Consider the following 13,034-nt stretch of genomic DNA (forward strand, 5'->3'; position numbering starts at 1 on the left):
TAAAGGCCATGCGAAAAACCTCTAAGATCCAGAAAACAATTCCGTGAATGAATCAATATGATATCATCAGTGTACAGACCTCCAAAAAAACTAAAGAGCTCTGGCAGATTGTGGCATTTGATCCAGATTTAAAGGGGGAGATTCAAATGTTTGAAAAGTCAGTTGGGAGTCTGTTTTTTTCCTATCTTATAGACAGGAAAAAACACACTCAACCGACTTTTCAAACATTTGAATTCCACCCAAATAACACCAAAATTATGCCTAATTACAAACGTGCTAGAAACATCAAAGATATTGTAGTCAAAACAGATGTAACAGGCTTTAACAAAGATCCACCTGTAAAAAATTTCCTTACTAAGAAAAATGGGTGCACAACCTGTTCATACCTAACCCCTGGTGAGTACTTTCTACATCCCTATTCTGGAAAGAAATTACTTATTAAATGGCCCCTGACTTGTACTTCCACACATGTAATTTATGTAATCATCTGCCCTTGTGGCTTATACTATGTCGGAAAAACAGACTGCATGCTTAAAACGAGAATGGCACAGCACCGCACGGCCATTCGGGCAGCATTACAGATGGGACATAGTGATCAATGCAGGTACGACACAGTATGGCAACCCTTAAATATAAATTCATTGACCATGTCCCTGGATCCTTACCAGGGGGGGGACGGGACGGACAGGTCTAGGAAATTGCTACAACTCGAATCCAAATGGATTTTCCATTTGGATACACTAGCCCCCTGGGGACTTAATGATTCACCGGGTCTGATACATTTTGTCTGAATGTTATTCTCACTAATCTCTTAGATTTTTCACAGTGTTTTCACCACTAGAGGGAGCCAGTAACAAATATTCACTATTAGATACTGGAATAGACTATTTTGTTTATATTATACATTATGTCATTTTCCGGTTATTGTTTTTAGCTTTCAGTAAATAGAAGTTTTATGGACTACAATGTTATTTAATAGTATGCAGTATTATGGCAGTTCACTGCCGTGTTAAATATACAGCACTGCTGTGTCCTTTGTCACTTTTTTTCACTTTACTTATTGATACTAGCGCTCTTATATATTTTGTTTATGCCTGCACTATGTGCACTTTGAAAATATCTATACATTTTGGTTTTAGAATGTGTAATTGCGGTTTCCAAGGCAACTGCTTGGCAGATGACATCACTTTGCTTGGCAGATGACATCACTTCCGGGTTCATATAGGTCACGTGACCAGAAGTGCCCTGTGTCACAGTCTGGCTGGCTATGGCCATGAGGAAAACGCTGGGAGTGTTCACAAAGGGGGTAAGACTTTCACTTATGTTTTATGGTATAAATATATGAAGTTTGGTTATGTGTTATGTCTTGAGAAAGGGGCAACTGGCCCAGAAACGTCGATATGTTACAATAAAGACTTGTGGTGATATTTCATATTTGTGAAGCCTCTAGATTGCCGCCTTTCTCCATTTGCTGCATACTGAGGGGTGCAATCCCCTTAAGGAGGGCACCGGAGCACAGATAGACCCACACGGGTCAAAGGAGTGCCGGGACGTTTGGATTTGCTATATATATATATATATATATATATATATATATATATATATATATATATATAGATAGTTGGAATAGGCGGCACTCACAGGAATTCTCAAAGAAGAAAATAATCAGACCAAGTAGTCTATTTTGGCAACGTTTCAATTTAGTAAATAAATTTTCGTCAGGACATCAATAAAAACAGATATCTGTTTTTATTGATGTCCTGACGAAAATGTATTTACTAAATTGAAACGTTGACAAAATAGACTACTTGGTCTGATTATTTTCTTCTTTGAGAATTCCTCTGATTATTTTCTTCTTTGAGAATTCCTGTGAGTGCCGCCTATTCCAACTATCTATACATTGCTTTTGGAGGGCACCAAGGTCGATGTTATCCACAAGGTGGAGTGCCGGGCATTTGTCTGCATATATATATATATATATATATATATATATATATATATATATTTTCTCATCAACAAATGCCGCTCTGAACTGTAGTAATTGCATAAACCCATTGGTTTATTACAATGTTTCGGACATCATAGGTTATCTATCGAGTACTTGAGAAAGGACCTATGCGGTCGGAGATGTTGTAAATGTTAATAAACCAACAGGTTCATGCAACAGTTTGGAGTGACAGCTATTTCTAAAATCTTATACCTAAACAGGTTCTGGCACCAACTAATATTTCACCAAGGAGTGCAACCTATATTATTTATATATGAAAAACAATTCTGAGGACGCTAATGGTGTTTGTTAACAACTAAATGATAATGTGTAAGACAGCTGTATAGTACTAGTAATCTAAAAACCTTTGTAAAACACAAACTCCTTTAAATAAATAAAATGTATTGTACAGAACCACACATGAGAGCAATTAAGCTCAGATTAACAGCAGATTTTACATTTATGTATTGATTGAGCCAACATGAACAGGACAAATAGCTTTTGTCAGATATTCATTCAGATGGTGGTAAATAAAAAATAAAATGACACAGAATCCAACACGTTTCGTCCCGAAGGACTTCTTCAGGGGCAAGTATCAATATTTATAGGCAAATATGACATATAGGAGTATGTCGCTAGAAGTACCGGTCTGTAATAATCTGAAAACAGATCGGTCTTCCATATGGGAAATTACTACAGAATTAATAACATCGGATAAAAATCTTCAATCAATGAAGGTCCCTAACAGGAACTTTATATATGGTTACCAACGATTATATTGGACCAATGAAGCATATGAACAATCGTTGGGCACAGAAAGGGGGGGGGGGGGGGGGACATCGGAGAAGCCTTGAAGTGGCTCAGCAGCTTAAACATGTGTTTGCAGACATGTGTAAACTAATTCTCAGAATTTCTATTACCAGGTAGGTTCAAGTATGGTTACAGGTAATTTTTAGTGTGCTGAAGGTAAATGTAGGGGTGGGATTTGCAACCCCGCCCCTGTCTGTTTGTCTGTGACCCCTCCCCCTTTCAAGCACCTGATACATAGTTATCTCCGGGAATGACCGAGCAACTACCATTGTTTGTCTGCTTGTGTGCAAGAGGCATTGAATGGGAGCAGTATTTGGAAGGCCAGCTGTTCCTTGTAGTGCCAATGGGAGATCCTGGGGGTGGCTCCTGGGTAGGTTAGCTCTCTGTCTGGATTTGTTTTAGTAATAGCCTTTATCATGAGGCCTACTGTGACAAATTACATGGCCCTATGTGGGCACTGCTATTATGTAGTGTTAGGACTGCTGACATCGGAGAAGCCTTGAAGTGGCTCAGCAGCTTAAACATGTGTTTGCAAACATGTGTAAACTAACTCTCTGAATTTCTATTACCAGATAGGTTCAGGTATGGTTACAGGTAATTTTTAGTGTGCTGAAGGGAAATGTAGGGGTGGGATTTGCAAACCCCCCACCCCCCCCTGTCTGTTTGGCTCCAAGAATATTCTGCAGCAGGACAACGACCTCAAACATATAGCCAAATTCATAAAGAACTATTTTCAGCATAAAGATGAACAAGGAGTCCTGGAAGTGATGATATGGCCCCCACAGAGCCTTGGTCTCAACATCACCGGATCTGTCTGGGATTACATGAAGAGACAGAAGGATTTGAGCAAGTCTACATCCACAGATCTGTGGTTAGTACTCAAAGATGTTTGGAACAACCTCAATGTCGACTTCCATCAAAAACTTTGTGTAAGTGTACCTAGAAGAATTGATGCTGTTTTGAAGGCAAAATGTGCTCACACCAAGTATTGATCTGGTTTAGATTTATCTTCTGTTCATTCACTTTGCATTTTGTTAATTGATAAAAATAAACTACTAACACTATTTTTGAAACCATTGTTACTTTGTAGCGTTTTTCCCCACACCTGCCTATAACTTGCACAGTACTATATATATATATATATATATATATATATATATATAAAATTAATATTGTCTTATATATAATGTGTATCCATACATTGTATTTATATCTATATACATACATATATTAACATCTGCATTGTGAATTGAACTGTCCATTAAACACATGCATGGCTGTTAGGAAATGGACCTCTCTTTCAGAATTAGACCTCATAGTTGCCACAAAGAAGAATGACAAGAATGACCCTGAAGGGCATTTTGCCACAAGCTAATCATCACCAGCCCATCAAACTGTGTGTGGTCATGGTGACACTATACAAATAAAAGATTATAATTAGCTTTATTTTAATAGATCTGCTTTCAACTATAATGCAAAGGTTCTCAAATGGGGTCGTCAAGGAACCCCAATGGCCCAAGTTTTAAGTATATCTATGGCTCAGCACAGATATTTAAATCAAATTGAATGATGTACTAATTAAGTCACCTGTGACCAAGCATGGATATACTTAAAACCTGGATCGTTGGGGGGCCTTGAGGACCGCGTTTCAGAACCTCTGCCTTAATGAATTACATAAAGTAAAAAAAATATTATAAAACAACACAAGAGGGCAGTAGTGTATCAAAATATAAAAGGAATAACCTAAAAGTACTGTCTTTAGGTTTAAGCAATTAGAAAAAAAGTGAGGATTTCTGCAACCATATAAACGCTCATCTTTTTAAATCTAGTAGAGCCTATTTATTCCCAAACTGTTTAAATTCTCCCACCGTATAAGGCTCTACCACTTTACAGTATGTTGGAATACCACGCCACCTAACAATAAAACAATTCTTCCACGGGTAATCCACTTTCTCTACTTCTCCCTTAAGATGTCCATATATTTGTGTAGCTATAGTAAAGTAATTATATAGTATATTCCGCTGGGCTGGTTACTGTTGTGAATTAATAAACATTATTTCTCTTACGTCCTAGCGGATGCTGGGGTCCATTTTAGTACCATGGGGGTATAGACGGTTCCGCAGGAGCCTTCGGCACTTTAAGACTTTTCAACAGTGTGAACTGGCTCCTCCCTCTATGCCCCTCCTCCAGACCTCAGTTTAGAAAATATGCCCAGGAGACTGGATGCACACTAGTGGAGCTCTACAGAGCTTTGCTGGAAAAAGACTTTCTTAGGTTTTTTTATTTTACAGGGAAGATGCTGGCAACAGCTTCCCTGCTTTGTGGGACTGAAGGGGGGAAGTAGGAACCAACTTCTCAATTAGTTAATGGTTCTGCTTCCGCTGACAGGACACCATTAGATCCTGAAGGGTACTGACCACAGCCCAAGCCTGGCCAGCGTTCACTCCCACAGCACTGCCGCCACCCCCTAACAGAGCCAGAAGTCAGAAGGCTGGTGAGTATATTACCGGAGTCCTGCAGAGAGGGGATCCTCCGGTCATCGTTGGCGGCATACAGGTATACGCTCAGCGCGTGCAATGTCTCTCAGCACAAGGGTGCAGAGCGCGCGCGCGCGGGGAAGGGGTGCGTTCTGAGGGCATGCTTTAATACCTTGCTCTCACTGGCACAAAGGGTACATACATGTACAGCCGCTGTTGTGCCATTCCCAGCCAGTATAAATATTACATTGCTGAGGCTGAAGGGTGGGGCTTCTCCTCAGACTTGCCAGAACACCCACTGGGTGCCATTTTCTCCTGCAGAAACTCCAGTGTAAAGCTACTGAACGCTGTTTTTCCTCATGACAACACTGATACAAGTACAGGGTGTTATAGAAGGGGCAGAGAGTGTTCATTATAATTAGGTCTGTGGGCCTATTATTGGTATATGCGCTGTAAGTGGGTAATATTTCCACAATTCACAATAAGGCGCAGTGTGTGGACTGGCAAATCCCTCTGTGTCTCTCTGACAGACTTTAGTGTGGGTCTGTCCCCAATAGCTCCCCTGTGTGATAGGGGTGTGTGTGTGTGTACAAGTGTGTAACATGTCAGACATTGGGGAGGGTTCTTCCCAGGAAGAACCCATTTTAGATGCACAAGAGGGTAATGTGGTGGCCCTTCCCTCTCAGAAGGAGCCGGAGTGGGTAAGAATGTTGCAAAAGAATATGTCAATGCTTGCAAAAAAATACTCTGAGTCTGAACAACAGACTAAATATTGGAGGCAGTCTGTGGAGGATGCACGATTTACTGACCCCTCCATATCATCCACGCGGGTCCCATCCAGTTCCCAGAAAAGGTTTCTGGCCCAGATAATGCAAGGGGACACAGAGACAGATTCCGACACTGATGTCGACACTGGGGATTCGAGAGGGGTAGACCCCAAATTAGCCAAAAGCATACAATGTATGATAGTCGCTATAAAGGAAGTGTTGGAGTTTCCTGAAACAATACTGGACCCTGAGGAAAAGGATTATTTTAAATTAAATAAAAAGCAGGTTGTGACTTTTCCTCCTTCAAAGGATTTGAATGCGTTCTTTGAAGAATCCAGGGCTAACCCTGAGAAGAAATGTACCCTTCCAAGAAGGATACGTGTAGTGTACCCTTTCCCTGAGGAAGACAGGCACAAATGGGAGACACCCACAATGATAGACACCTCAGTTTCTCCACTGTCTAAGAAAATTGTTTTGCCTGCCCCTGGTTCAGCCACCCTAAAAGATCCAGCTGACCGTAAATTAGAAACAACCCTAAAATCCATATATACGACTAACGGAGCGGTGCTCAGGCCCACCACTGCTTGTGCGTGGGTAGGTAACGCTGTGGAAAAATGGTCTGACAACTTGCTTGTTAACATAGACACAGTTAAAAGGGATGAAATAGTCCTAACTCTCGGCCATATCAAAGATGCTGCAGGTTACTTAGTTGAAGCTATGAAGGATATTGGGTTGCTGAGTTCAAGATCCTCCGCTACGGCAATTTCAGCCCGCAGGGCGCTGTGGATCCGCCAATGGAATGCTGATGCGGAATCAAAAAAGAATATTGAGGCGCTTCCTTACAATGGAGAAGCCCTCTTTGGAGACAAGCTGGATGCCATGATTTCAACAACTACATCAGGCAAGTCAGCATTTCTGCCTTCCACAGCTGCTCCACCTAGGAAAGGATTTCATTCTCATACGATGCAATCCTTTCGGCCCAACAAGTCCAAAAAGGCAAAAGGTACCCCCTTCTTCGCAGGAAGAGGTCGAGTAAGAGGTAAAAAATATCTACACCACTATCAGGCTCGCAGGAGCAGAAGTAAACAGCTACTTCTGCTAAAACCTCAGCATGACGCTGGGGCTCCCCTGCGGGAGTACGATCGGGTGGGGGCACATCTACTGTCTTTCAGCCAGGTCTGGGGTCACTCAGATCTGGATCCTTGGGTATTGCAGATAGTATCCCAAGGGTACAAATTGGAATTTCAGGACCTTCCCTCATGCCGATTTTTCAAATCAGACTTACCAGATTCTGTTCAGGACAGAGCAAAAGTGCTGAACGCAATACAGAAATTATGTCAGGACAACGTAATTTCCTTAGTTCCTGTGTAACAACAGGAAAAAGGGTTTTATTCAAGCCTGTTTCTAGTGCTGAAACCGGATGGCTCGGTCAGACCGATTTTAAACCTAAAGACTCTGAACCTTTATTTGAAAAGTTCAAATTCAAGATGGAATCCCTGAGAGCGGTGATCTCCAGCTTGGAGGAAAAGGAATTTCTGGTATCGATGGACATCAAAGATGCTTATTTACATGTTCCCATCTACCTGCCGCATCAGGCATACCTGTGGTTTGCGGTGCAGGACTGCCACTACCAGTTCCAAACATTGCCTTTCAGGCGCTCCACAGCTCCGAGTAAATTCACCAAGGTGATGGGGAGATGATGGTTCTTCGTCGCAAGAAAGGAGTCAAAGTCAGCCCATACTTGGACAATCTCCTCATAAAAGCGAGATCCAGGGAGAAACTAGTGCAGAACTTTGCACTTTCCCTGACTGTGCTCCAACATCACGGTTGGATCATAAACCTTCCAAAATCACAATTGGAACCCACAATGAGGTTTTCATTTCTGGGAATGATATTGGACACGGAAGCACAGAAAGTATTCCTACCGGTGGAAAAGGCTATAGAGATCCAGAGGATGGTCAAACGAGTTTTAAAACCAGCACGCGTATCGATTCATCAGTGCATCCGCCTGCTGGGGAAGATGGTAGCGGCCTACGAGGCTCTACAATTTGGCCGATTCCACGCCAGGGTGTTCCAATGGGACCTACTGGACAAGTGGTCTGGATCGAATCTACACATGCACCGGAGGATAATCCTGTCAACAAAAGCAAGAATTTCACTCTTGTGGTGGCTTCAAAGTTCTCACCTCCTGGAGGGACGCAGGTTTGGGATTCAGATTTGGATCCTGGTGACCACAGATGCAAGCCTCCGAGGTTGGGGAGCAGTCACGCAAGGGGAAAGCTTCCAAGGACGATGGTCAAGTCAAGAAGTACTCCTTCACATAAACATTCTGGAATTGAGAGCTGTGTACAACAGCCTTCATCAAGCGGCACACCTTCTTCAAGGTCGTCCCATACAGATCCAGTCAGACAATGTAACGGCAGTAGCTTACATAAACTGCCAGAGCGGAACAAAAAGCAGAGAGGCAATGGCAGAGGTGACGAAGATACTCCTCTGGGCAGAAAGACATGCAAAAAGCTCTGTCGGCAATTTTCATTCCGGGAGTGGACAACTGGGAAGCAGACTTCTTCAGCAGACACGATCTCCATCCAGGAGAATGCGGCCTCCACCCAGAAGTCTTTGCAGAGGTTGCAGATCGTTGGGGCGTTCCTCAAGTAGATATGATGACATCACGTCTCAACAAGAAGCTTCAAAAATATTGTTCCAGGTCGAGAGACCCACAAGCAATAGCAGTGGATGCACTGGTGACCCACTGGGTGTTTCAGTCGGTGTATCTGTTCCCTCCACTTCCACTAATACCAAAAGTTCTCAAGATCATCAGAAGAGCAAGGGTTCAAGCAATTCTCATTGCTCCAGACTGGCCAAGAAGGGCTTGGTATCCAGATCTTCAGGAGTTATTACTGGAAGATCCTCAGCCTCTTCCTTTTCGCGAGGACCTGCTTCAGCAGGGGCCGTTTGTTTATCAAGACTTACCGCAGCTGCGTTTGACGGCATGGCTGTTGAGCGCCAGGTCCTAGCCCGTAAGGGTATTCCCAATGAAGTCATTCCCACACTTATTCTGGCCAGGAAAGGGGTAACGTCCAAACATTACCATCGTATTTGGAGAAAATATGTATCTTGGTGTGAATCCAAGAAGTCTCCTGCGGGAGTTTAAATTAGGACGTCTTCTCCTATTTCTACAGGCGGGTGTGGATGCTGGCTTGAGATTAGGGTCTATCAAGGTCCACATTTTGGCCTTGTCCATTTTCTTTCAGAAACAGTTGGCTTCCCTTCCTGAGGTCCAGACGTTCGTGAAGGGGGTTCTGCGCATCCAACCTCCCTTTGTGCCTCCTGCGGCGCCATGGGATCTTAATGTGGTGTTGCAGTTCCTTAAATCGGACTGGTTTGAGCCTCTACAAGAGGTAGAGTTGAAGTTTCTCACTTGGAAAGTGGTCATGCTGTTGGCCTTGGCCTCAGGCAGACGAGTGTCTGAATTAGGGGTTCTGTCACACAAGAGTCCTTATTTGATTTTTCATAAAGATAGAGCTGAACTGCGGACGCGTCAGCATTTTCTTCCAAAGGTTGTGTCTTATATCCATATCAACCAACCTGTGGTGGCGCCAGTGGCTTCTAACACCTCAGCCGTTTCAAAGTCCTTGGATGTCGTCAGAGCGTTGAGGACTTATGTTGCAAGAACGGCTCGGATAAGGAAAACAGTATCTTTGTTTGTCTTCTATGACCCCAACAAGATTGGGGGTCCTGCTTCTAAGCAGACTATTGTGCGCTGGATCAGAGATACCATTCAGCACGCTTATTCCACGGCAGGATTGCCGTTACCGAGTTCGGTAAAGGCCCACTCTACAAGGAAAGTGGGTTCTTCTTGGGCGGCTGCCCGGGGTGTCTCGGCATTGCAAATTTGCCGAGCAGCTACTTGGTCATGGGTAAACACGTTTGCTAAGTTTTACAGGTTTGACACCTTGGCTGCTGACGACCTTCAGTTTGGTCAGTCAGTTTTACAGGAACATTAGCACTTTCCCGCCCATACTGGGAGCTTTGGTACATCCCCATGGTACTAAAATGGACCCCAGCATCCTCTAGGACGTAAGAGAAAATAGGATTTTAATTACCTACCGGTAAATACTTTTCTCGTAGTCCGTAGAGGATGCTGGGCGCCCGCCCAGTGCTCATTTTACCTGCAGAATTACGTTTTATCTTTTTACACTGGTTCTCATGTGTTAAGATGTTCACAGCTGTTGCGTTATGCATGCACGTTAGCATGGGTTATGTTGAAGGCCATGTTAGGCGGTGTATTTTGTATGGTGTGAGCTGGTATGAATCTCGCCACTAGTTTAATGTAAATTCTTCTCTCGAAGTTGTCCGTCTCCTCGGGCACAGTTCCTATACTGAGGTCTGGAGGAGGGGCATAGAGGGAGGGAGGAGCCAGTTCACACTGTTGAAAAGTCTTAAAGTGCCGAAGGTTCCCGCGGAACCGTCTATACCCCCATGGTACTAAAATGGACCCCAGCATCCTCTACGGACTACGAGAAAAGAATTTACCGGTAGGTAATTAAAATGCTATTATAATTGTGCAGTGATAAAAATATGTTGACATTGTCTAAATAAAGATTATATAAAGCATGTATTATTTTGATATCAGTGGGGGCTTTTCCTTTCTGATTTGCAATGTACCAGCCGCATACTTTCACCACATAAGGTGATACCTTTACTATAGCTCACTAAGGGGTCTATTCATGAAGCAGTGAAAAAAGTGAAGAAGTGAGCCTGAGGATAAGTTGCCCATGGCAACCAATCAGCTGCTCCGTACAATTGTATAGTATGCAAATTATTAGTGTTTCTTCAGTGCCGAAATTTGGTTCGAAATTTGTGCCCACTTTTATCGGGACATCCTGGCCACCACACTATAAGGGGGAGATTCAAATGTTTGAAAAGTTGGTTGGGTGTCTGTTTTTTCCTGTCTATTAGATAGGAAAAAACAGACTCCCAACTGACTTCTCAAACATTTGAATCTCCCCCTAAGTTTTCATAAAGTATATGAGCTGCGGGACCAGGCTCCAGAGTCTAGGGTCAGCGCCAGCAGCGGAAACAAAGGTGAGTATCGGGTGACAAGTGTCTACCTGCAGCAATGGCTACTGGAGATGCAACCTAGACATATAGTAGCCCCCCCACCACCCCCGCATTGCAAAACAGTTTTAAAGTCTAAGTTTGTGGCCAATAAGTCAAGAAAACTATGAAAATGTAAAAGGTGAGTATCAATCACGGTAGGGAAGTTAAACAACCAAGTTCCATCATCATAAACAAGCTCACTGCACTTTGAAGAACCTTTGTTACTTTTCTCAAAAACGCCCACACAGACAAAAATAAAACACCACAAAGCCTTTTTACCTGGAAATAATTGTGCTGCTCTTTGCAGGGTTTTCAAAGCATTTTGCTTTTCATTGTCAGATGCCAGAGACCCAGCTGCCAGTTCATTTACTGCTGTGTATAACAGAGACGTCTGAGGACAAGAAAACTGGCATAAGTGTGTGTTCAGAGGATCATAATCCTAAAGTGGTTCATTAATAAACACATGCCCTTACCTTCGCCTGACTTAAATTGAGAGTGTGTGCAACAATGCCAGCGGCTGCTCCACCCTATGGATATACAATCATTATTCAGCAAAGGTAAGTATAATTATCTCATTATAGAACTGCTCAATTTACCATGTGGGCATTATACAAAGGTGCAACAGTATATACTGCAGGAAAGTTGAGTGTTGATCCGAGATGTGCGGACAAGGTAGATAGGGGGAGCACTGGCTCACCTGCCATAGACTTTTTACTCCAGAGATTGACTATAAAACGGATTAGAATAATACAAAGATATTTATTATATCTTCTTTGTACTTTTCAAAAAATATTTATAGTCAAAACTCGGGAGTATACTGGAGTATGACAGGAAAGGCTCTGCCTCACGTCACTGCACACGCACCAAGGTGCCGTTGCGATCGTGCCTGGAGTGAGGTTTATATCGCAGAGTGACTGACAGAAAGGGTCCGTTTGGGGGAGATAACAGGGAGTGGCACCAAAAAACACAGGTGTGTCATGGCCGTTTTCGGGGCGTGTATAAGCCGACAGCTGCGATCATGTACGTACAAAGCGTAGCATCTGCGTCATTACTGCCGTGTCCAGTCTGCGCAGGAATGGTGCTACCCTAGCAGTTGAGGTTCCCCCATATTGCATATAGTCTGCGTATGTGTACCCTGTTGCAAATGAGTTTGCAATGGTTTCGGTGGGCATCTATCTTCTTTTCCGGTTGACAGCTTCACTTGCAATGATTAGCAATTCCGTACCTTAAAAATTTGCAGCTACGTAGGCAAGTGCGTACAAACGTTGAATTAGGCCCAATGTACTGTATAGACCAATTATAATTACTTTCACCTTGTTTTCTCTTTCACCTTATGTAGGGGACACTGCTACTTTCGGGTATAGAGGGCACATTCCTGGAGCAGGCACATATTTTCAAACCGTAAGGGTGAAATTCAATTGCTTTATTGCACCCTATCTCCTGTCTAAAGTGACGGGAGATTGCGAGGCGATATTCAATTGATCTTTTATTATCGCGCTGAGAGCAGTTGGGTTTAGCTGCGTAAAGCGACTAATCCTGACAAAACTAATGGGCGCGATGCGGTAAATCTTGTTTGGCCGAACAACAGGTCACTTTTAGTGCACTTCAGCTCGCCACCTCCCTGGGGGTATGAGCTGAAATACGAGAGTCGATAGCCCTCACGCCCGAACGGAGCAACTATTAAATTGCTCTGTTGGGCATCATCTGCTGGCTGCCAGCGGAAAAAACACTTGAATTCCGCACAAAGTGTTTGTGGTGTTGGCTCCTCTACATCCCTGCAGCCTGGGCTCTGTCTTCTTACTGTCAGTTTCACGGACAGGCAATATCTTAAAAAAAAAAAAAAAAAAAACAACCTGTTTTTTTTTTTTTTTTTTAATCTATTTGAATAGG

The 13,034-nt window shown here is 43.1% G+C and overlaps 1 protein-coding gene across 4 annotated transcripts in view; it reads right to left on the reverse strand.

Annotated features, from left to right (window-relative positions):
• The window catches only part of SKIC3 (SKI3 subunit of superkiller complex), a 441,476-nt gene that overhangs the window by 110,723 nt on the left and 317,719 nt on the right, over positions 1-13,034 (reverse strand). For all 4 annotated transcript variants that reach the window (XM_063964031.1, XM_063964029.1, XM_063964032.1 and 1 more), the window contains exons 33-34: positions 11,618-11,671; positions 11,424-11,535 (exon numbers count right to left, since the gene is read on the reverse strand). In XM_063964031.1, coding sequence (XP_063820101.1) covers positions 11,424-11,535; positions 11,618-11,671 — 166 coding nt within the window. The remainder of the gene's footprint in view (positions 1-11,423; positions 11,536-11,617; positions 11,672-13,034) is intronic.

Source organism: Pseudophryne corroboree, chromosome 1 (assembly GCF_028390025.1).
Source record: "Pseudophryne corroboree isolate aPseCor3 chromosome 1, aPseCor3.hap2, whole genome shotgun sequence".
NCBI classification, from domain to species: Eukaryota; Metazoa; Chordata; class Amphibia; order Anura; family Myobatrachidae; genus Pseudophryne; species Pseudophryne corroboree.